This window comes from Quercus suber, unplaced genomic scaffold (genome assembly GCF_002906115.3).
Source record: "Quercus suber isolate HL8 unplaced genomic scaffold, Cork oak 2.0 scaffold_90, whole genome shotgun sequence".
Classification (NCBI taxonomy): domain Eukaryota; kingdom Viridiplantae; phylum Streptophyta; class Magnoliopsida; order Fagales; family Fagaceae; genus Quercus; species Quercus suber.
In genome coordinates this window covers 874,775-900,090 of record NW_027069555.1, presented here as the reverse complement: position 1 = coordinate 900,090, position 25,316 = coordinate 874,775, and the positions used below count along the sequence as shown (strand labels likewise).

The 25,316-nt window shown below is 33.5% G+C and overlaps 4 protein-coding genes across 5 annotated transcripts; 3 read left to right on the top strand and 1 right to left on the bottom strand.

Annotated features, from left to right (window-relative positions):
• Positions 1 to 170: 170 nt before the first annotated feature.
• On the bottom strand, positions 171 to 3,335 carry LOC111995095 (probable ubiquitin-like-specific protease 2A). The gene is made up of 8 exons (XM_024026992.2): positions 3,285 to 3,335; positions 3,054 to 3,156; positions 1,447 to 1,636; positions 1,190 to 1,357; positions 926 to 1,057; positions 751 to 832; positions 530 to 640; positions 171 to 433 (listed from the first exon to the last, which is right to left on the bottom strand). The coding sequence occupies exons 2-8, from the start codon at positions 3,142 to 3,144 to the stop codon at positions 338 to 340; spliced, it is 870 nt and encodes a 289-aa protein (XP_023882760.2). The 5' UTR covers positions 3,145 to 3,156; positions 3,285 to 3,335; the 3' UTR covers positions 171 to 337.
• Positions 3,336 to 10,480: 7,145 nt separating this feature from the next.
• LOC111995050 (26S proteasome non-ATPase regulatory subunit 6 homolog) lies at positions 10,481 to 15,016 on the top strand. The gene is made up of 7 exons (XM_065774329.1): positions 10,481 to 10,618; positions 13,024 to 13,114; positions 13,220 to 13,365; positions 13,470 to 13,689; positions 13,831 to 13,939; positions 14,174 to 14,342; positions 14,646 to 15,016. Exons 1-7 carry the CDS (start codon positions 10,506 to 10,508, stop codon positions 14,818 to 14,820), a joined length of 1,023 nt encoding a protein of 340 aa, XP_065630401.1. The 5' UTR covers positions 10,481 to 10,505; the 3' UTR covers positions 14,821 to 15,016.
• A 1,337-nt stretch (positions 15,017 to 16,353) lies between these two features.
• LOC136061186 (O-fucosyltransferase 31-like) lies at positions 16,354 to 19,975 on the top strand. 2 transcript variants are annotated; one of them, XR_010629306.1, is made up of 5 exons: positions 16,354 to 17,536; positions 18,837 to 18,927; positions 19,033 to 19,162; positions 19,267 to 19,486; positions 19,676 to 19,975. XR_010629306.1 is itself a non-coding variant. In XM_065774328.1 (4 exons), the coding sequence occupies exons 1-3, from the start codon at positions 17,259 to 17,261 to the stop codon at positions 19,132 to 19,134; spliced, it is 471 nt and encodes a 156-aa protein (XP_065630400.1). In that variant the 5' UTR covers positions 16,354 to 17,258; the 3' UTR covers positions 19,135 to 19,162; positions 19,267 to 19,612. The 2 variants fall into 2 exon arrangements, 1 of the variants encoding a protein (XP_065630400.1); XM_065774328.1 differs by lacking the exon at positions 19,676 to 19,975 and having other exon boundaries at positions 19,267 to 19,612.
• Positions 19,600 to 21,498, top strand: LOC111995081 (26S proteasome non-ATPase regulatory subunit 6 homolog; the record flags this gene model as incomplete). The annotated part of the gene is made up of 3 exons (XM_065774314.1): positions 19,600 to 19,729; positions 19,969 to 20,137; positions 21,126 to 21,498. Coding segments are annotated over 3 exons (474 nt in total), but the record flags the coding sequence as incomplete, so codon positions are not given.
• Between the last annotated feature and the right edge of the window lie 3,818 nt (positions 21,499 to 25,316).

The window sequence follows — 25,316 nt, the reverse complement described above, 5'->3', positions numbered from 1 at the left end:
ACTGCAATTGGTTATGGTCTTTACTGCCATCGGCGTACTTTGAGACCGCTTATAATTACTCATCTCCAGCTGCATGAACATTATAGGTATGGCATGTCATCATACCGTATATCAGTTTAATTCCCAGGAAAGAGAGAGAGAGAGGAAACAAACACAGAAGAGGAAGGAAAGAAAAAATCTAAATAGCCAAATGGTAAATCAATCATTAATTAGCACCTTTATTTACCTATATACATGCCTCATTGACATAAACACCTAAAAATTAAATATATGGACAAATTGTCATTTCCTAATACACTAACAACAACCTTAAACCTATCAAGCTGTCAGAAATTAACTACAGAAGCTCATCAACATCACTATTCTCCTTCAAGGACTCAATTTTCTCACAGAAGCTTTTCAAGCCTTCAGGGGTAAACCAATTATCTTTCATCTGCAGGAAATTACAGAAAGGTTAACTCCAGCACAACATCTACATATTCGTTTTGGTACTTCATATAATAAACGAGACAGCAAGGAGAAAACTCACGAAGTAAGGAAAATGCTGAGTGCTAAAATCCTCTGGAGCACTCTCCATGAACAAGTTAATGAAGAATAGAACAAAACTGCCGCATTCCTCACCATTTCTCTGTTGTGGGACCTAGAATTAAATAAAAAAAATTCCATTTTCTTATTGTTCTGGATGAAAATACAAGTTAAAAACAATAGGATTGAGGTGGAAATTAATCAAGAGCACGTACTAATGATCACCTTAGGCACCAAAAGAGGAATTTGATAAATAAAGTCTTTAGTCTCAAGCCTACCCTCTGCTTCATATATGTCCAATACAAATCTGAAGGAAATAAAATTTTAAAAAAAAAAAAAAAATCAAAACATTGAATAAACAATTATACCAACACATGAAGGCAGGTTTTGCTATACATACTTTCTTATATCTGGTTCAAGCCGCCTTGGGTTTGCCTTCTCAAGTGAGTCCAGCAACAACATGCATGGTGTTCTTGTTTCTGATTTTGTGCTCTCACCAAAGTGGCAGAAGATCAAGAGGCTCCAGTGACGCCTAAAGAAATGGTATTTGAAACAATAAAATCCAATTATATCTCTAGGACAAAGAAACAAGGCAACATCATAAAATCCCATCCATTGACAATAAACAAAATGTTTACAATCAAGTTAATGGAAAGAAACCTACCAGCAAACAATAGGAACCAAAACATATTTCTTTGAAAAAATGTCCTTCTTCTGAATCCATGTAAGCACCTTGTCTTTATAGGCCGATTTCCTATGTAACTCAAACCATAAGCAATCGAGGTATGTAAAGGATGTTTTCTTATCTTCTGAAAAGCTCCTCCATAGATTCCTATACATGTCAGGCACTTTAATTCAGAACATGGGCAAGAAAATTGAGACAACTATTCTAATGGCAGAATAATTGAGATCAAGACTCACTGGAAGTAGCACTCAAAAGCTCCACTATCAAGCTTATTTTGCATAGCCGTTGCATTCTTAGACTTAATTTTCCTCTTTGATCGCCGACGGCGAGGAAAGTCAACTAGAATCATTGAAGAATCTGTTAAAAAGCCCCACTTTCTCATGTCAGCTTCTTCCTTAGTCAAATTACTGTGAGCCTTCATGGAAGCTGCAACATGCTTTGAAATTTGAGTACCAAGAAACTTTATCAAGGCAAAACAAGCTCATTCACCGCAGAATAAAAATCCTTTTAACAGGTATGACCAAAGCACAAAAGCATCGGGTAGGTTTAATTGATCCATTTTGTTGCTAAGAACATATAGAAAAAGAAAACTTCAAATTCTGCCAAAAATTTTACGACACTGACATAATTAAGTTCAGCATCCCCAATTTCCTAGAGACTAAATACACATATGTTGTTATAAGTAAAAAATTTATAGCAACGATTAAAAGAAACAAGGCCTAGAATTTCAGGGTATACAAAAGCCTCAATGGCTCAGCACAAAGAACAACATTTTTAAAAGATGGGAGTCCAAATCAAAAGAAACAAAGGGGTTTTGGCAAAAGATAACCATAATAATAAAAAAGTTAATACCTTGTTCAGTCTTTTTCCCTTTACTCACCAGGGACTCAAAAATACATCTCCATTAAATATTTACAATATAAAAAAAACTAGACATGAGTAAGCAAGGCATGCCACTTTGTTACGCAGCATTTCATACATAGGTACGGCAAGCACACTAACTATTGACACTATGCTGAAATTATTCTAAGCTTCTACAAATCAATGTAATAACACATATTTTCTTTATAACAAAACAATTCCCTCAAACCACTTATACTAAAAATTCCATAAAATATGACTCCTCTATTTTGGTTCCGTCATTCCAAATTAAAAATACACCTGATCGCCAATGAGCTATAGCTCAACTGGCACTTCCTCCTCCCATAATAATGGGAAGGAGAGTGAGGCCCTGCATTCAAGACTTACTGGGTGCATGTATACCTTACCAATAATAATAATAATAACTTCCTCTCTCTCTACCTGTCCTTTGTCAAATTTCTGATGTGAGCAAAGCAGACTTGACAAATCTATACTATTGCAAAGTGAGTAAGATTTGGTGGTTTCTTTCATTGTTTAATTTGCCCAAACAAGAAAAAAAATAATAAATAAAAAACATTTAAACTCCAAATCAAACTGACATTCCAAAAAAATAAAATAAACCCCACAAATGGGCTATATTAAATTTCCATCAAACACCAAAACACACTGATTCTTTGTCAGCAAACTCAATTTAAACAATGTGAAACCCTTGTTCATACATTCAACAATAAAACAAACAGTTTGCAATTACACTGGTTTTTCCTTCAGCATTAAGAGAATTCAACATTAAAAATTAGTACCAAGTTATGAACCCGAAAGAACTAAGAGTCTTGCACCATAAAGTTCAAATCTTTTTGTGTTTTGAACTATAAAGTTTAGTTTTTTATGTTTTTTTTCCTCTCAGAAACAAAGTAACGAATAAATTATAAAAATAACAATAAAACTAAAAAGGAAAGTGATTAAACGGTGGAGAAATACATACCAGAAGTTGGAGAAGGAGAGTCCACGTCGATTATTGATGTGGTTTCAACCAGCTTTCTCTCCTTCCTTCCCATTCTTTGAGATTTTCTCATTGAAATTGCGACCTTGTGATTGTGAGAGAGAGAGAGAGAGAGAGAGAGAGAAGGTTTTAAATGCAAGTGGGACTTGGTAGTTGTTTGTTTTAGAAGAAAGTGTGAATTCTGTGAATGTTTTGTGTCATGAGGAAGCGTACCTGCGAATCATCTGGACTGAAAGTGCATTTGGATGGGATAAGATAACAGTATTTAACGTGGGTTGTTTTTAATTCAATCATCCTTGGAACACTTTTATTATTACTGTTGTTGTTGTTGTTATTACTGTGTTGTTATTATTGTTATTAGTAAGAATATCTTAGGGTAATAATCCTCTGAACTATTTGAATGCAATTTTTTTTTTTTTTTGAATGCAAAATTGATTCTCAAAAAAAAATATAATCGGGTGATAGCTTAGGGTAAAAATGTGTAAATTATCTTTGTTTCTTTTTTCAAGAGTGGACATTGATATGATGTGGCAAAAGAAAAAAATATCCTCCCTTTTACCCATGTATGTATTTATCTATGAAATGAAAATCAAGTGGGTAAAGTCAAGAAAATAGTGATGTTGAGTTTAAAGTGCCCTAATTAGTTTAAGAAATATTTTTAAAAACTTTTTATATGAAATAAAAAACAATTGACTTTTTGGCAACTTTTTATATTTTTCATCTTAAAATTATTAAAATAGTTTTAAAATTTTTCTAAAATTATTTATTAACAAATGCCACAAGGGCTTTTGTTAACAATGACCTTCCAAAAAATCTTTTTCTCTCTACCGTTGTGTGTTTGTGTTTTTATCTATATAAACAAAAACAAAACAAAAAAACAAAAAAAAAGAAGAAAAAAAAAAGCAAAAGACATTTTGTGTAAGACAATAGCAAGTAATTCATTACATTTGATTAGAAGTTCTAACATTTAAAATCTAACAATTATAAATGGGCCCAGCCCACCTCTTTCCTCCGAAACATAAACCCAAGCAACCAAAAAAGATGGGCATAGGCCCAATCTCAATTACATTGTGTATAGAAGATACCAATTTTCCTAAGGCTCATTTTACAAGGCAGTTACAAACCTTTGAAACCTTAAATCAAAAGGACACGCAGTCACTTTCACTCTCATTCATCAACAACAGACACCTATTCTCAACGTTCCCAACCGCCACAAACTTCCTCACTAAACAAGTGTAATTCAGTGTTTCCAAAAGCCCTTCACTGTTTGTGTTTGTTGCCCAAACTAGAGCGCATAACAAGGCAGGAAATGGAGAAGAGAGCATAGCTCAGAGTACATAACAGAAACCCCATAAAAGGTTTCAAGAAAAAAAGTTGACAAATTATGTCAAATCTGCCACTTTTTTGTTTTTCTGCTTCCTTATCATCATCTATTTGCTTTCATACATGTACAGCAGTTGCTTGTGAGTTCTTACTCTGATATTAAACAGACAATATCTTATTCACTGTTGAATTTATGCATGGTATTAAATGCTCTTCTGGGTTGATGATTTGTATTGGTGAAATTGGGTGTATGTAGAATTTTTAATTCTTGAGTTTGAATTAACTCCATTTTTCTAGATTTTATATGGGTTTTGTTTTTGTTACTGTTTTTTGAATGAGTGTGTTCTAGATTTTTTATGTGTGATTTTTTTTTTTTTTATTATAATTTTATTCTCTTGGTTAATTTGTTAATATATCTGTAAATGCAATTAGTGGCATGGTTCATGCTTGTGTATGCTTTACCAAAAACTTGTTTTCTTAAATGGCCCTTTTTCTGTGTGCAAACATTACCTGCTGAATGATGATTTTGGAGTAGTGGTCATGTTTGGGACCTTTGGGATGAAACTCTATCCCATGTAGATGACATCCACTGTTTCTTGAGTGATGCTAGGATGAAACTCTATCACTCAAGAAAGATGTTTGGGACCTTTGGGATGAAACTCTGTCCCATGTAGTGATTGTTTTACCCAACAATCAATTATTTGTGGCTGAACTTGATTTCAATAAATTTTACAGATTTTTTAATGAGAAAAGATGGAACTTGAGGAAGTACAATCTGATCTCTTTGCCTTGAGACAATTATATGGGCTCCTTCAAAATATTGATCAAGGCCTACAAAGCAAAAGTTCAGAAAATGTAAGCTCTCTTATCTCGAAACAATCTATTTCCTTTTACCTACCATGTCATGGAGTCTTGACTTTCAAATGTATTACTTCACTACCACCCTCATTATTTTGGCTATGAAAAAAATTAACAACGGAAATGAAATTTTCTTTTATTTGATTCTTAATTTTAATTTTTCTCCCCGAGCATTTTGGCAATAGACTCTATTCCTTTGTACCCCTTTGTTCATTGTATGATTTGATTATAGATACTTGTAAAGAATCTTGAGAATGTGCAAAGAAATCATATGTTGAGTAGTTGTTTTTCCTTTTCTTGTTGATATCTTTCTTGAGTGATGCTAGGAATATTACAAATTTTACTACATATGCTCTACAAACTAAATGTGTCAATTTTTAAACCCAAGAAAAAAATGACCAAAAAATTTTCTTATTATGTTATTGTCCTAACATCAATCACATTAATTGTCACTTCAGTTTATAAGTTAAACACAAGGAATGAGTGTCATATGGTATTTAGCAACATTGTAAACATTCAGTGCTCTTTTGGTATGATTTAATATTAACACGACCTTCTTGTTCTTAAACAGTTGGATGAGAAAGCACGACTCTTATTGAAAACTTTGATCGACAATGCAAGAGAAAGAGTTTTTGAGAGCCATTCAAAGGTACATTTTGTCATTCAGTACTGTGAATGAAGTTCTTTATTATTATTTTTTTCTAGAGCAAACTACACATCAAAGAAAATAAAGCATGCTCTTGGATCCTAATAGGAAAAGGAAATCATTCCTATATGATGATTGTTGCATAATTTATCTTCTCATGATGGTGAAACAGATAATAGCAGCACAATCTGGTTTCTCTAACACACCAAAGGCTATTCCAGTTTCAACATCTTTTCCCCTCATTACTCAAGCCTCAAGCAAAGGGTCAAAATTCCAAACAATCACTTCACAAAAAGATGAGTTGCCACCCAGGAAACCAAAACCAGAGAAAGCAATTCCCATGCTCTCTAAACCCAGCATCTCTTCAAGCAAACCTGAGTACAAAAGGCGAAACAACATAGCTAACAGTAAAGCCATAAGTTCAAGCATGAAAAGTACTCATCAACATCAGCTGCACAATCAGCTAGGCCCTTTTAATGTGTTCAATGTGCAAGCAAAAGGAATACCACAAGTGAAAGAGAACTCAATACAGAAAAGAATGCATGAACTCCAACATAGTCCTAGCATTGCCAGTTCCTCAAGCTATTTGGCAACTGGGCTTATTGAACCAGGACTTGGTTATAGTCCCACTTATCTTATAGATAAGAAACCAGACCAGGCCGATGATATTTCAAAGGATGTTGCTAGTACAATCAAACAAATTGATTCCCACATTTCAGCTTTGAAACTTTGTTCTGGGATTTTGGATTCTAACATGACTAGTACAAGTTTGGGTTTGATGTCTAAGCCAGTTACTCCTTTGACACAAATTAAAGATGGGTTTGGTAAAAACAGCAAGCGGAGGAATCTTGATGGGCCTGTACTTTTGGGTTTGGATAGAAGTGAATTACCGAGTCAGCAGGCGAGTGAACTCAGTATGAAACATTTGAGCCCAGTAAGCAAGCCCATTTATTCGCTGAGTCAGCCGGCGAGTCAGATTGGAGGTGGGGACAGTGAATCATTTGCAAAAGCACGTGGCTGGCCGAGTGTGAGAAGTAAAATTGGGTTACTAAGTCGAGCAACGAATCGAAATGACGATTTTGTGAGTCAGAGAGGTGATTATGTTCACGGGTTTAGGTTCCCTACGAGTCAACCTTTGAAAGAGAGTGAAAAACTAAAAGATCCAATGGCTCAAATTGAGACAACTAGGAAAGAAGTCAAATCTAGACCATCCATGCCACCTCAGTCAGTGGGGTCCACTGATTCTCTTTGGCCACATCAAATGGTAATCAAGCCAACTCAACTAGGACTAGACCAAAGAAAAGGGACCCACAAGATTAGTCATGAGGGCCCACACAACAAGATCTTGCCACTTCAGTTTCATGATGAATCAGACGGTCTCAGCTCTTCTTCAGATTCTTACTTCTCTATTAGTGATAGACAAGGTAGTATTAGTGGGAGTGAGAGCAATAGTGAAAGCTATGAGAAATCATTGCCAAGTCAGACTCGGGCCCACAATCACATTGGTCCCACAAGTGAAAGTAGTTGGGCTAATAATCAACAAGGTAGTGGGCCTAGCAGTATTGAAAGCAGTGGTTATTCATTGCCAATCCAAACCCAAGCCCATCATAAGAGGGTTGTAATTACAAGTGAAAGTAGTGAAAGCTATGGTTATTCATTGCCAAGGGCCCAACATCACATTGGTCCCACATTGAGAATTGCTAGCGAAAGTAGCTCAGAAGATACTATTGGTTCATATGTGGGTCCCACTAGAAGATTCAAATCAAGCCGTAAGAGGAGCCCAAAAAAATCAATCGGACGGTTGAGGAAATTCAAGAACAAACTAGGACTTATCTTTCATCATCATCATCATCACCATCACCATCACCATCATCACCATGATGATGATGATGATGATGAGATTGGTCATGCCCTAGTGGGCCACAAGAAGAAGAATTCCATGTGGAAGCCCTTGAAGAAAATGCTACGCCATGATAATAGAGGGATTCAAAAGGTGAAGAAATCAACGGTCAGTAGCGTGCCACGTAAGCACCAGGTAAAACATTTTCATGGCTTGATGGAAGGGCTATTGAGGCATGTTCGGCATTCAAAGAAATCAAAGGGTTCAAAAGGTAGGATCAGACGGCTAGGAAATGGGGCACGTGTTGGTAATAAGAGGGTGGCAAAGAAGTTGCAATGGTGGAAGATGTTAAGGCGCCAAGGTGGGGTGAAGCTGCCCAAAAAGGGGCGTGTTAGAATAGGCTTAATGAGGAAAAACAAAAAACCACTGCTTAAAATGAGTTGATAATGAGTTTGTTTGTAAATGTGTACAATAGTAACAATACTATACTCGTTTATTACGTGAACAGTAAAATGTAAACTAATAATTTTTCTTATTGTTATCGTATTCTTGATTCTTAAGGCCTACACTCTTTTTGTATTAGACAAAATCATAAACCATCTTTAGGTTGGTATTGATTTTTTATGCCAGCAATCTTACCTTTCAGGTGCTTTATTTAATTATCCCAGCCACTTTTCTTGCGTTCAACTGTTGGTTATAGGATTGCAGCTTCTTGAGCTGCTTGGTTACAAGAATTTGAGGATAAGTACTCTGGAAAAGGGGCTTTGAAATTGAAGTTTGATTGATTGGAATGGTCTGAATATGTAACAAATAAATTATCTCACAACCTTGATTTGCATTTTTTGATGGAAAGTAAATGGCTCTGTTGGATTGGGTCTGATCATCTTTCACTGTGAGTAATATGCTTCGGTGTTTGTTGTCTTCTTCTTCTTCTTTTCTTTTCCTTTTTTTTTTTTTTTGTGCATTTGTGAAATTTGAATTCATAACCTTTATTTGATGATTAAAAACTACATTAATTGAGCCAACTTTGTTTCGTTTTCCAATTTATTTTGTTATGTTGTAGTAATGCCTCTTGACTGAACACATTAGTCTTTTCCTTGTTAGTGAATGACACATTATAATTAATTTTTGCCATTTGACATGAAGATGCAGGACCAAAAATTGCAGTAAAAGACTCAAATACATTAAATTACATGTAGCGTTTGCTTTGCTATTTTGTTTAACTACACAAATAGGATACAAGATATTGAGGTAGGTCCATAGTCTAGTAGTGTCCAAATAATCTCTCTCAGATCCAGGAAACGTATTGATGTTGTATTCATGCCTATTCGAAATGCAAGTAGCATAAGCGAATATATAGCTTACAGAAAATTGGGTTAATCCAACCAATCTTGCTTGCATAATGAAAATAACCACTGGTTTATCTCTCCATAGAATCAAACTAACTAAAAGGTGTGTGTTTATGAGCTGATGCTAGAGCTTCAATCAATTATTGCCAATATTTTAGAATCTAAAAAGGGTATCCTTACCAATTTCAATAACCGGGTTCATTGATATTTGTGCTATAGTAAATGCTATCGCACATACAAACACACTCAATTCAATGGAATTATTTAATTTTAAAGTTTAAAAGGGATACATGTGACATGATAGTTAGGGATGTAAGACAGAATCAACTCATGAGTACCTCATTTCTTCTTCAACATAAGTGTTGGGCATGACATGATGTGGTGTGAGGTAAAGATATCCTGACATTACAAATTAAGTGGTATTGTCATTGATATGAGATACATATGAGTGAAAAAAAAAAAAAAAGAGTCATTGTTGAGGGAGTAAAAAAGTATTTTAGGAAGACAATAATAGAATATGCATATAAAGAAGAAAAAAATCTATATATATACAACACATATTTGCAATGAGTAAGGAAGTCAGGTTAGGACAATAAAAACTTGTCTTGTCTCATCTTCCCTTAGGTCTAGGGCAAGGAAAACTCGTGCAAAGTAAAGCAAGATAGGAATGGCCAAATGCAACAAGGAATTTTTGCCATCCATCATTTTTTTTCCCTTATTAAAAGAGTAATACTAGAAGTATAATGTTTTTCATGACTACTAACATGATAAATTTGTAATTGGAACAATATTACATGAACATAGATCTATTATTCCATTATTAAATAAATAAAATAAATAAATTTATTTAATTTAAATTTACACGGATTCTAAGTGATTGCGTGATATATATATATATATATTATTGAAAATTTAAAATTTCAATTGAATTTTAACTTTTAAGTGATTTGAAATTCCCAAATAGTTCAAAACATTGTTTTTTTTTTTTTTTTTTTTCCTTTCTTGTTTGTATTCAAAAACACTATTAGATTTAAGTAATTATTACTAAATAAAATATTATTTTATAAATTTTGCCTAAAGTAATTATAAATTTATTATAATACTGCGAATAGGCTGTGTGTTCATTCATGCTTCATAGAACAGTACCTCCTTGCTCAAGGCACTATAAATATAAATATATAAAATAAAACACTGAAAATACTAATCTCCTAGCTCAAGCAAACTACAAAGCACAACGACACACACAGTTTCAGATAAATCAAACTCAGAGCGAGTGAGCCACCNCCCTCGTTTTTCCGCATACCGGTAAACTCCTCCTCCTTCCTTCCTCCGCCGATTCCACAACCGCCGGCTCATACATTCCTCCGATTCACTCAATTCGCAATGCTTTTTTTTTTTTTTTTTTTTTTTGTGTAGATATGGCTCCGTTGTACGAAACCCTAGCTGCCGATTCGGTGTTGGAGAAAGATCAGCTGCTTCTGGACTCGATGCGTGCTAAGATCGACGAAGAGATTAAGAAGCTTGACGAAAAGTGAGCTTCTTTTTAAAAAAAAAAAAAAATTAATTTAATTTTAGATTCTGTTTATTTTGAATTTCAATGTGATTTGCTTTTTTGGTGATAGAATTAGGGAAAGGAAAATAAAATTTTGAATTTTTTGGGCTATTAATGATAAAAATTCGACCTTGGCAAAAATTGAGCTTGTGATTGATTTAATTTAACTTTTAGATTCTATTTATTTTGAATTTCGATGTAATTTACTTTGTTGATGAGAGAATTAGGGGAAGGAAAATAAAATTTTGAATTTTTTGTGGCACATAGTGATAAAGTTTTGATCTTGACTTAGCGAAAACTGTTGTATTTGGGTTGGTTTTGTTGTTTAATTTATATATATTTTCATGAACCTGAAATTGTATGTAATAATTGGAGTTAGAGATTTAAGTTTCTCTTGTTCTCACGCAATTTTCTCAGCAACCAAACACAGTTTTGTTCACATTTAGTACCATTATCTTAAGGATAAAGCTTAGGTATGGTTGTTTAGTTGTGGTCCATTAGGTTTCCCAATCAAATTCAAACGCATAGCCTCATTGAATTTAATTTTCTTCAGAAAAGATAACAATGTGCTTGAATTTAATTGGATAAATTAATGTACAACTTAAGTTTTACCCTTATCTTAAATTTTTTAGTTATTTGATAAGTGTTGACGCTACCTTTCTTTTCTTAAATTCCTGTATGTTACTGCTAGATGGTAATAAGGGGTATGGTGGAATGGGAGAGGGCTTAGTTTTTATGTTGAAGTTTAGGGAATTGGTGTTTGATATTCAGATTCTTAGCTGTGTCTTCCAATTCAATTGGTTGGTGGGGTTTAGGTCCTAGGAAAAAGTAGAGGAATGTTCATTTAAAGGAGATATTAGTGGGTGGTTAGACTTATGATAGTTACTTGATGACTTAGTTGCAATATTCTAAAGGTTGGATGGTTTCAAATGCGTTTACATTTGTGCAAAGGTTAAGGGGATTTAGAAGCTATAGAAATTAGAATCTTGTGCCAAGTTGAAGTCTTCAAGACCCTTAAATAATTGGAGCTGCAAAATCTTGTGTCAAATGTTTAAGGGGATTTAGAAGCATTTAAACAAATGTTTGGAACATTTTTTGGAGGTGGAGGGATGGAAGTTGGGGTTCCAGACTAGAAAAGTCATGTGTTAAATTTTTTTACTAAATGCATTGTATCTGGGCTGGGCTTTCTCAAACAAATTGTTACTGGTTTGGGTTGGGTTTCAGCATAACCTCCCAGTTCTGAGATGCATGATAGGGACAAGATTGAAAGCCTTAATAGGAAAGAGGAAGATTTTTTTTTTTCTTTTAAAATTTTTCTAAGTAGTTTAAGTGATGGATTCCTCTTTCTCTTGCTCAAACTAGTCTCGTCACTGTCATGCTTTCTTTAATCTTCTGCAACTTTAATGCACTTGCACAGACTTTTAGCCTCTTTTTTTTTTTTTTTTTTTTTTTTTGTGGGGGGGGGGGTGGTAGGGGTTGGAGAATTGGGGTTTTTAGATTAGAAAAGTTATGGTTGATTTTTTACTAATTACATTGTATTCAGGCTGAGCTTTTTCAGCCTAATTGTAATTGGTATGGCTTGGGTTAGGGTTTCTAGTTTTGAGGTGCATTTATTTTTGTTGGAACTAGTTTTTTAGATGCATTTATTTTTGCTGGAACTAGTTTTTAGATGCATGACAGTGACAAGATTTATGCCTTAAGGTGAAAAGAGGGGGGAGGGGGGGATGCATAGTTTTTGAGTAGTTTCAGCAATGGATTCCTTTTTCTATTGCTCAAACGATCATATCACTATCATGCTTTCTTTATAATCTTCTGCAAATTTAGTGCACTCACAAGATTTTGGCATCACAATTGTGCTTGGTGTTTCAATTGTTTTTTTCTTTTGTTTGTTAGTTTGTCTGCTACATTTTCTTTTCGAAGGAGAGCCCAAGTGCACAACTGTCCCCTGATTTTAGTGCATTAATCTTTTGCAACAAGACTGTATTATGGTCTAAAGTTTGTGTTTAAATTAGGTTGAGTTGAATCAGGTTTGGTCTGAACCTTAAATCATCTTGCTGGATGTTTTTACTTGTGTCAACTCATCTAAATCCTGATTGCTGTGTGTCAATTAAAAAAAAAAAAAAAAAAGTTCTATGTTAATAAGGTTGAACTCCTTAATCCTTATCTACCATGTGTTAGATAATAGATTGTTCTGTAAAAACAGCAAGCTGTAAATCTTGTGGATGAAAGAGGGTGTTTGCTTAAAATTATGTCAAATAATAAAAATCAGTTGGTATATTGTTTGATGGAAGCATGAGTATCTATTAGGATTCAAAGTATTATGATCACAAATTGATCTTTATTTTATTCACTTAAGCAATTCTATCTGGTTGTACTTTATTCAGGATTGCTGATGCTGAGCTAAACTTGGGTGAGACTGAAGTTCGAGAAGCCCATTTGGCAAAAGCCTTGTATTTTATTCAAATTGGTGACAAGGTACATAAGTTTCATATCTTATTGCTCTTGAAAGTATTGTGACCATTGAATGCTTACAGTGGAATTTGACATCTAACTCCCCCTCCCGACCTACCATGAACCCAGGAGAAAGCATTGGAACAACTCAAGGTGACAGAAAGCAAAACAGTTGCAGTTGGGCAAAAGATGGACTTGGTGTTCCATACACTACAGCTTGGATTTTTCTACATGGATTTTGACCTAATTTCCAAAAGCATTGATAAAGCAAAGAGGTAAGCAATGCCATGAAATTCCCAACAACATTCTGTGCGTCTGTCTTTTTGAAAGTTGGCCCACATGAGTCATTGAATTATAACTGTTTGTACAATGATTCCAGCTTGTTTGAAGAGGGAGGAGATTGGGAAAGGAAAAATCGTTTGAAGGTGTATGAAGGCTTGTACTGCATGTCCACTCGAAACTTCAAGAAGGCAGCCAGTCTATTTTTGGATTCTATATCAACCTTCACAACTTATGAACTTTTCCCTTATGACACCTTCATATTTTACACTGTTCTTACAAGCATTATAACCTTGGATAGAGTTTCCCTGAAGCAGAAGGTATTCAGGTTTTCCCCAGTGGATGGTTTAAATTTATCCAACTTATTTAATCTTATATTTTTCTCTTTTATTTATTTATTTTTTTTTGAGCAAGTTCTCTGATATTATTTTACTAACTAATTCTGGTTGAAATTTGTTTAGGTTGTTGATGCTCCAGAGATATTGACAATTATTGAAAAAATCCCATATCTTTCAGAGTTTTTGAACTCCTTGTACGAGTGTCAATATAAATCATTTTTCGTGGCTTTTGGTAAGTTGAGATCTAATATAGCCCATAATCTTATACAAATCAATAAAATGTTAAGAGAAATATGTTCTTTTGGTTTCTCTGCATGGTCTGATTTCTTGCAACACTCTGAGCTCCTTGGTGTTTGCTTATGTGGTATAGCTATAAGAGCTAGTCCTACCAATACCAATTAATTTATTAATTACTTGTTCAATTCTATATATAACTTGTATATACTATTACATTTTTCATCTTCAGCTGGCCTTACGGAGCAAATAAAACTGGACCGCTATTTGCACCCACACTTTCGTTACTATATGAGGGAGGTCAGAACTGTGGTTTATTCCCAGTTTTTGGAATCCTATAAAAGTGTTACAATTGAAGCAATGGCTAAGGCATTTGGAGTTACAGTGGAGTTTATTGATTTGTAAGTACATAAATTTTATTGATGCTCTATTTTAGATTCTACCTAGCAGTATGTTTGTGCCATACACAGATTCAATAAAAGTTATATGTAAATTGAAAATAGATTTCACTAATATCAGTGAAATTGAATAATAAAATGAATAATCAAAAAATATTTTTTTATAGGGTTTGAGATTTTCTTGTCCAATGCATTTTTCGTGTTCATTATGTATAGTATATTTTTAATAGGGTTTGAGATTTTCTTTTGAGACTGGTGTGTTTAATTGTGTTTTTAATCCACCTTTCATCTATTTCTCTATTACAGGGAGCTCTCGCGTTTTATCGCTGCAGGGAAGCTTCATTGCAAGATTGATAAAGTTGCAGGCGTTCTTGAGACTAATCGACCAGATGCAAAGAATGCTCTTTACCAAGCAACTATCAAGCAAGGAGACTTCCTATTAAACCGGATTCAGAAGCTGTCTCGTGTGATTGATCTGTGAAGTATTATTTGATTTTCATTTTGAAAATGATGCCAAAATTTGCACATTTCAGAGGAACACAGAGCATAAGGAAGTTCTGTTGGATGCCTTTTATTCGTGAATCTGATATTTACTTATCTGTAACTATTTGTTTTCCGAACTTACCAAGCATTGAACATACTGATTCAGAATTCAATTCAATTTTCAGTTTTCTTGAGTTTATGATTGCATGCTTAGGTTATAAGATGTCACACAACCTGTCTCTGCGGCCCTCTAAACAAACTAAAAATCATCTACTGTGATTTATGATGGATAAGTGTGCGTGTGTAGAGTATAAAGTTGTGCCATGTGGCACATTTCTTGAAGTTCTCTTTACTTAGTTTTCTACTTCAACAAAGTTTGCATTTATATTAAAGTATTAGTTCATTCAATTAGCCAATAGAGTAAATGTATATATTAATTATCTATTATTGTCAATAATTATTTATATTAAATGAATTTATATGATTATTTTATAAACTCTTTATAGAAAATAATTTTTACTTAGAATAATAATAATAAATTTAGAATATAATATTCTTACTCATGTTTAATTGTTTTGACAATAATTGTCACAAAGTTATAAAAAAAATTAAATATTTATAAATTCACTAAAATTAATCATAATCTTTTAAATTTCCTTAATCCTTTGTACGTGTCTGTGCATGCTTGTGTATATGTACGTGGAACTAACACTGTAGTATATATTCTATATAATTAGAAAGATTACTAATATAATAAATATGTTTATTTTGTTATATTAATTATTTTAAGCGTAGTGAAATTTTTATATCATTTTTTTAAGATTTATATGAGTAACAATTTATGTAATTAGAAAGATTACTAATATAATAAATATGTTTATTTTGTTATATTAATTATTTTAAGCATAATGAAATTTTAATATCATTTTTCTAAGATTTATATGAGAAACAATTGGTTTTTTATGTGAGAAATAATCGATTTGAAAAATTGAAATATGGTATTTTTACTCAAATTTAGTTATTTTTACAACAATTAAAATCATGTCCAATAAAAACTAAAAAGGGGAAAAAAAATTTAGTAACACACAATCAATAATGTAAAAAAAAAATAATAATAATTGAAGGATATAAAAAGGGGAAAAAAAATTTAGTAACACACAATCAATAATGTAAAAAAAAAATAATAATAATTGAAGGATATATCCATTTTTTTAGTAGGCGTGAATAATGCCTATCTATATTAGCTACTATATCATGAAATTTTCAATTTGTAAACACATGTATATAATATGATTAAATCACTATACTACTTTGAGAGTATTTCTATTTTGTCTCTATATATAAAATAACTAATATTACAATTTTTTACAATGAAATTTATTAAAATGTCTTTTTTATATATCAATAATTGGGAGTGAGGATCTGAATCTAAATGTTTTTATTGAAAATTGAGGTGTCAAGTTGTCAACTAGTTAAGTTACAAGATTTTTGGTAAAACTTATCGAAATATTAGAGAAAACTAATAATAAATTGCATCGCACAACGGGTAAGATCAACACACATCCACCCAATAACAATGACTCCCAAGAAAGCATCAAAGAAAACCATCCAAGAAAGCATCAAAGAAGCATCAAAGAAAACCATCATCTAGTCCCAAATAGAATCCCAAGAACTTTGTTGTTTGTGCGTAGTTTCGAGGAAATCTATCTTGAAGTCTTGGCTTCACAGCGACAGACTGATGCTCTTTTTAAAAGGTCGTGTGACAATCACCAAAAGGACTATCAAGGGATGAATAGAGACTTCTTAAACACTTGATGAGTAGAAGACGGAGGAGTAGAAGAAGGTGGATGGGAGTGTAATGGGTTTTAGGGTTAGTACGTATGTGAAATGAGGTTTAGGGTTTAGGTAATTTGGTCTCTATTCTTGTTCTTCTTTCTTTTCTTGGTATATGGCTGAGGTTTTTGGGTGGGTCTTTTGTCTTTTTCTTAAATGAATTGGGGCTTTTTTGTCTCGTTCCAGTTGTTTCTCTATCTATCAATGTAATCAAAGTTCAGAATTAAAATGAAAATATCATGCATTCATTCCACAAGTTTACTTTATGATTTTCTTTTCTTTTCTTTTTTGTTGTTGTTGCTAAACATGTTTAATTTATGTTCTTGAATCAGTTTCTCAATCAATGTTTATGAACCTGTGACATTATTTGCTTGTTTTGAGTTTAATCATTCTTTTTTGGCCAAGTCAATGGCATTACCTACCAAAAACTCTGTTTTACCTCTTTCTTAGCATTGTGTAATCTTGCAGTCTTATAAATCTAAGCCAGTGAAGGTGGTTGAATGGTGATGGATGGTTATGTTGCACAGGATTGGTTCTGTGCCTTACTTGGAATGTCATAGCTGTTAGTACAGTCTCATGGGGTGATGGTGCTGTTACTGGCTCATGGGGTTGTTAGGAATAATGTTTCTGAGGAGGAGAGAGAGTTCTGAGAGCAACTGGGTGGGCAGGGGTACCGAACCATGCTTGGATTTTAGCATTGGGTATAGGAAACCGTCTCCGAAGATTTCAAAGGAGAAGAGGAGGTTCTTGGTGGTGGTGGCCTCAGGGGGACTAAACCAGCATAGAAATCAGATTGTTGATGCTGTTGTTATCGCAAGAATTCTTGAGGCTGCATTGGTTGTGCCAGTCTTGCAGGTTAATCTGATATGGGGAGATGAAAGGTATAAGAGAAAGATGTGACTAAATTTTTGATGTGTTTAATTAGTCCTTTGAATTTATATATTTCCAGCACTCTCATTTATTTGGACATATGAATGGTAACATAAGTAGATTAAAGAATTGGTCACCTCTTAATCTCTAGTGGAATTCATGGTTCATAATTTTTTTCCAAATGAAATTATCTCATCAAAGCAGCTAAAATTTTGATGTTTCTAACTTCTATCACACATTTGACCAGTTCAACAATTTTTCCATTAATTTGTTAGAATTGTCCTGCATTGAGGGAAATTATGTATGGAAATCAGTTAGTCAATTTGTTTTTGTAATGTGTAGTGAGTTTTTTTGGAGAAACTTGATGTAAAACATTTCAAGTGGACTTTACAAGCTGATGTAAGTGTTGTATTATCTCTTCCTTCCACGCATTTGATGTCAAGGCAGACCATTGAAAACAAGATTCCTTATGAGGTTATGATTCAGGACCACTTGAATAACCCTCTTAGGAGGCTAGGTTTCAGCCCCAGAATAGTAGAAATAGAGTCCTTGTCATTGAACAGACTACTCTGTGTTTTCCCATGTGCATGAGATAGTTCCGTTTTTTCAATCAAATCTCATTATTTATATAAAAAAAGATTCTTTGTCATTAAAAGTTTGGTTGTTCTCTCCCTCCATGTAGCCCACGGCCCACCTTAAACAAGATGGGCGGCATTCCACGCAAAAGAGCTTCTATGTTTACACACTACATTTTTACATGACAAGTTAAAACTTTAGCCCCTCAGCTTAGTGTTTCAATGTTTTTTTCTTTTTTGTTAGTTTGTCTGCTACATTTTCTTTTCGAAGGAGAGCACAAGTGCACAACTGTCTCCTGATTTTAGTGCATTAATCTTTTGCAACAAGACTGTATTATGGTCTAAAATTTGTGTTTAAATTAGGTTGAGTTGAATTAGGTTTGGTCTGAACCTTAAATCATCTTGCTGGATGTTTTTACTTGTGTTGACTCATCTAAATTTTGATTGCTGTGTCAATTTAAAAAAAAAAAATTCTCTATGTTAATAAGGTTGTAAATCTACTACGTGCCTTAGATAATAGATTATTCTGTAAAAACAGCTGGCTGTAAATCTTGTGGATGAAAGAGGGTATTTGCTTAAAATTATGTCAAATAATAGCAATTAGTTGGTATATTCAATATTGTTTGATGGAACCATGAGTATCTATGAGGATTCAAAGTGTTATGATCACCAATTGATCCATTTATTTTATTTTTTATTTTTTTTAAGCTATTCTATTTGGTTGTGCTTAATTCAGGATTGCTGATGCTGAGCTAAACTTGGGTGAAACTGAAGTCCGAGAAGCCCATTTGGCAAAAGCCACGTATTTTATTCAAATTGGTGACAAGGTACATAAGTTTCTTAACTTATTGCTCTTGAAAGCATTGTGACCTTTGTCTGCTTACAGTGGAATTTGACATCCAACTCCCCCTCCTGACCTACCATGAACCCAGGAGAAAGCATTGGAACAACTCAAGGTGACAGAAAGCAAAACAGTTGCAGTTAGGCAAAAGATGGACTTGGTGTTCCACACACTACAGCTTGGATTTTTCTAATTTCCAAAAGTATTGATAAAGCAAAGAGGTAAGCAATGCCATGAAATTCCCAACAACATTCTGTGCTTCTATCTTTTTGAAACTTGGCCCGCATGAGTAATTGAATTATAACTGTTTGTACAATGATGTCAGCTTGTTTGAAGAGGGAGGAGACTGGGAAAGGAAGAATCGTTTGAAGGTGTATGAAGGCTTGTACTGCATGTCCACTTGAAACTTCAAGAAGGCAGCCAGTCTGTTTTTGGATTCTATATCAACCTCCACAACTTATGAACTTTTCCCTTATGACACCTTCATATTTTACACTGTCCTTATAAGCATTATAACCTTGGATAGAGTTTCCCTGAAGCAGAAGGTATTAGGGTTTCCCTACTGCATGGTTTAAATTTATTCAACTTATGTAATCTTATATATATATATATATATATATTTTTGAGCAAGTTCTCTGCTATTTATTTTTCTAACTAATTCTGGTTGAAATTTGTTTCGGTTGTTGATGCTCCAGAGTTATTGACAATTATTGAAAAAATCCCATATCTTTCAGATTTTTTGAACTCCTTGTACGAGTGTCAATATAAATCATTTTTCGAGGCATTTGGTAAGTTGAGATCTAATGTAGCCCATAATCTTATACATATCAATAAAATGTTAAGAGAAATAAGTTCTTTTGGTTTCTCTGCATGGTCTGATTTCTTGCAACACTCTGTTCTCCTTGGTGTTTGCTTATGCGGTATGGTATAACCATAAGAGCTAGTACTACAAATAGCTATTAATTTATTTATAACTTGTATAATTCTATATATAACTTGTATGATTATATAACATTTTTGTTTTCAGCTGGCCTGATGGAGCAAATAAAATTGGACCGCTATTTGCATCCACACTTTTGTTACTACATGAGGGAGGTCAGTACTGTGGTTTATTCCCAGTTTTTGGAATCCTATAAGAGTGTTACAATTGAAGCAATGACTAAGGCATTTGGAGTTACAGTGAAGTTTATTGATTTGTAAGTACCTAAATTTGATTGATTGATGCTCTATTTTAGATTCTATCTAGCAGTATGTTTCTGCAATGCACAGATTCAATCAAAATAAACTGTAAATTGAAAAATATCCTTGTGCAACTGCTTCTTTTCCCGACTCTTTCTTTATGAAGCTCAATCTCCATAAGGTGCTCCCAATAATTGAGACAACCCTGAAAAAAGTGAATACATTTTACACTCCTTTTCAATTCTTCTTTTCACCAATATCATTGAAATTGAATAAGAAAATGAATGATCAAGATAAAAAAGAATTTTTTTTATAAAATACTGAAGTATGTAATCAAAGCTCATCGTGTATAACAAAATTTTGGATCAATGATTGAAATTGTTGAAAATAAATCATTATTGAACTTTTAATTTTCCTAGAAATTTTGGATAAATTTAAATTAAAGTAATATTTTAACTTTTTGAAACTTTTCTAATAGAGTTTCATCTAGAGCATGCCGTTTTAATTAGTAGCTTGCATAATAAAAGCACATTGTATTACACTTACGTTTAGTTATGTGAGGCAAGCACGTCAATTGACCGAAGCAAAAATATGGTATATGATTAAAATAATATAAAATAAATAATGAAACTTTAGTTCAATTAATTTTGAAAAACATCTAGCAATAGAATATTAATTGGAGTGGTATTGTACACTTTTGGAATTTTTAGTAATAGAGTTTGATTTTCTTAATAATTTTAATATACTTATTATGTCCATATGGTGAAAGCATGATCTATGAAATTTTTGTGATTGTGTAAAATAAATGGACAAATGGATTGTCTGTCTCGCCTAAGGAGACTAGGAGACAGACATTCACTTGTTGCAGCTACAGCATGTCCAATGCATTTTTCTTGTTCATTATGTATAGTATATTGTTAAATAGTGTTTGAGATTTTCTTTTGAGACAGTGGTGTGTTTAAATGTGTTTTTAATCAACCTTTTCTCTCTATTTCTCTGTTACAGGGAGCTCTCGCATTTTATTGCAACAGGGAAGCTTCATTGCAAGATTGATAAAGTTGCAGGTGTTCTTGAGACTAATCGACCAGATGCAAAGAATGTGCTTTACCAAGCAACTATCAAGCAAGGAGACTTCCCATTAAACCGGATCCAGAAGCTGTCTCGTGTGATTGATTTGTGAAGTATTATTTGATTCTCATTTTGATAATGGTGCTGAAATTTGCATATTTCAGAGGAACATAGAGCATAAGGATGTTCTATTGGATGCCTTTTATTTGTGAATCTGATATTAACTTATCTGTAACTATTTGTTTCCTAACTTACCAAGCATTGATCATACTGATTCAGAATTCAATTCAGTTTTCAGTTTTCTTGAGTTTATGACTGCTTGCTTAGGTTATAAGATGTCACACAACATGTCTCTGCGGCCCTCCAAACAAATTAAAAATCACGTACTGTTATTTATGATGGATAATTATGTGTGGAAATTGTAGATATAGTTTTGTGCAAAACTTAGGTACTGTTTCTTAGTTGATATACAATAAGTTTGGTTTCTTTAGGTTCTCGATTAAAATACACACCAAGACTTTAACGTAAGGGGGGCGACTCTAACCTCTAGTTCGGCGGCTTCTTAGTTGATATACGATAAGTCTGGTTTCCTTAGGTTCCCAATTAAAATACACATGGCTGCATTCAAGGACGGAGCTAGGACTTTCAGTTAAGAGGGGCAACTCTGACCTCTAGTTCGGCGGCTTCTTAGCCACGGAGGTTTTTTTTTTTTTTTTTTTTTTTTAAGTTTTTAATGTGTGCATTTGCTAGGCAAAGATAAAATTACTCCGTTTTAAACTTTTTAAAGGGCCAGTTGTTTGTTTGAGTATAATTGGTTAATTGGACTTAATTTTTTTTAGCTTTGCTATTGGTGATTTTTGTTGTTGCACAAATGTTTTTGGGCTAGTATATGTTATTTTAGATTTTAGATCTATAAATTTTTTATGGCCTTTAAAATGAGGAAAGTGCTAAAGGTATATTGCAGATATAGTGAGTGATTATTGATAAGTAAAAAAGTAATGCAAGTAATAGGCTCAAATATGAACCAATAAAAATTTGTACCTCAGCAATTTATAAAAATATTGTAGATAAGTTTGTAACTGTAACGTTACTCTAAAAAAAATAAATGATATTGTTAAGGGGGCAAAATATAATTTTATAGAACAAAATTGCTAAAATTAATGCATATATATATACACTAATATTTCTCTCAAAAAAAAAATACTAATATATTTTAAAAAATTTATGGCCCCTTAATGCCTCCGTCCCTAGCTGCATCAATGCAGTATAATGTTATTTTAAGAATAATGATGAAAGGGATATGTAGTGATCCTACCATAAGAGCATCCGTATCCGGATTCTAAATCCTATCTTATTTTACCACCTCAAAAAATCACTTTATCAATTATACAATACAATTTTACAATTCTCCAACATCCCAACTTTTATATCTCAATCCTACTTATTAAAATAATATTTTTACATAATAAAATAATATATTTCACCATTACCATTATCCAATACAACACATTATTTATACATTATTTATTCTTTCTCTCTCTTTCCTTCTGGTCAGAACCACAATCACCACCACCGCTGCACACCACCAGCCGGCAACCCAGAAACTACCGTCAACACCCAAAAAAAAAAAACCAGAGAAAATCACAACCACCGGACCCAGCAAACCCAGCAAACACACAAACCCAGCAAACACCGAAACCCACAATCGGAACAAATCCCACAACCCATCGGAAAAAATCACAACCACCAGACCTAAATCCAACCACCCAACGCCACCCAAATCCGACCCAAACGCCGGAAACCGGAACCAAAAACCCAAAATAAAACCCACCAAAATATGAAAGCAACCCAACCAACCAAACGCCGGCCACCAGACCCAGAAACCGGCCACCATGTCATCACCACCAAACTCACCAAACACCGGTCTCTATGCCGATCTACACATCGGTCTCCAAGCCGATCTCCACCGCGTTGACGTCCAGCCACCGCGCCCATCGCAGCCACGCCACCAGCCTCGCCACCACGCCGATCTAGAAATCCGATCCGGCGTGAGCTCCGATCTGCCTTGGTGATTTGGCGTGAGCTCTGAGAGAGAAGCTTGAGAGCTGAGAGAGAAAAGAAAGAGAGAGGCGATGAGAAACAGAGAGAGGCAGAGAGAGAAAAGAAAGAGGAAAAATGGAGGTGAGAGAAAATTGCCGGTATAAAAAAGTATTAAAATTTTTTTTTTTTTTTTACAACCCAGCTACAGTACCATCTTACATTTGAGATGGTACTGTAGCAAAATCTCAAATTTTTTTTTTGCATATGAGATATGGACTCCCGGTTGCTGATGGGTTTTGGGGCTCAAATGCTAAATGCTCCTAACATTTGGCATATAGAAGCCCAAATGTGGATGCTCTAATGGTCCAGAAGGCCAGGTTGTTATTACTTACTTGTAGATTACAGAATACATAATCAACCAACTAGCACAGACACTCATTAAAGAGAGCTGATTAAGATTCAGTGGCAGCTACCTCCTCCAGGAGCTGTCAAAATAAATTTTGATGGAGCTGTATTTGAATCTCTGAAAGCTATTGGTATCGGTGTAATCATTTGTGATCAAGCCAGTAAAGTCGGAGCAGCTATTAGTCGAAAAGAGAACATGTTTGGCAATGCAGAAGAGATTAGAGCAGTAAGAAGAGCTATAGGTTTAGCAGAGGATATGGGCATTACAAGATTAATACTTGAAGGTGACTCAATTAATGTGATATAAGCAATTCACAGAGTAGATGAGAACATCTCTAGTGGAGGAGATACAAACCAAGCTCTTGGACTTTGAATGTTGGGAGGTCAAATATGAAACTAGGGAGGGAAATCAAGCTGCAGATAAATTATAAAAAGATAACAGTGTGTATGAGACAGTATCTGTGTAGACTCTGTCCCAGTATCAATTGCAAACCTGCTTTATAGCAGATAATTGTAACAGAGATTTGCATGAGTGAATAAATTGTTTTTTTCCCTTGGTAATTAAAAAAAAAAAAATTAGGGCTCATAAAAAATTTTAATTTGTGAATTTCTTATAGTTTTTATACCTTTTAGATTTTGGGTGGAAGCAAAAGAAAATTGATTAGACAGGATTAGACTTATCCAAAAAAAATAAATACTGATTAGACAGTATTAGACTTTTGAGGCTTCATGATGGCTTCGTTTAATTCTTCTAGAGTTTTTTTTTTTTGGATAATAATGCTAGAATCACACCTTCTTTGATATAATTGTCTTACTTTATAGACTATGAGTAATACATAAAAAAAATTGTGAATTTATGCCATAATAACTATTAATGCTTGTTTAGAAACAATTTATCTAACTTTATACTGAAATTTTTTATTAAAAATGTGAGTATTCTTATAATTTAAAAAGAAAAAAAAAAGTAAGATAATTGAGATTTTTTAAATCTATATATAAAAGCTAAAAAACAAAAAGCGGAAGCCAAACACATTTTGATATGTTGAATAAAACAGTTGGCAAACTGTGTGTAAAATGTGCAGTACTAGTTTTTTTTTTTTTTTGTTTTTTGCTTTTGTCTTGATTCTTGAAGCAACATGTTCATACGTATAATTATGCATGTTCTGCCAAAATGAATATGTACGAGATTGCCAAATGCCACACATGAAAGATATATAACGTAAGATTATAAAGGGAAGTGTTCCTCAAAAAAAAAAAAAAGATTATAAAGGGGAGCGATTGATGTGGAAGAATTTACACCAAATAAAATGAAAGCGTTCACATTGGCCAAGCTAATAATAACTTATTTTTTGTCTTTTAGTTAACTGTTTTTTAATTTGAGAAAGGTAAATTGTATTTTAGCTGACTATTCTGCATAATACATATATCCAATTTACTATTCTCAACTCTATTCTACTAAAAATGTTTTTATTCTTCTTTTTTTTTTACTATTTCCCACCATGGTCATTATAATTTTCATGTGATTCTCTTCTTTATTTTCTTTAGTTTTCATTTGTTTTCTTAACAAACATATAGGCTTTCAGAAGTTAAATTGCCATAATCAAATCGACTCCACAACTCAATTAAAACCCACAAGTCAACTTAATTAGAGTTCTTGCCTCAAAAAATGACGTTGCCATAAAA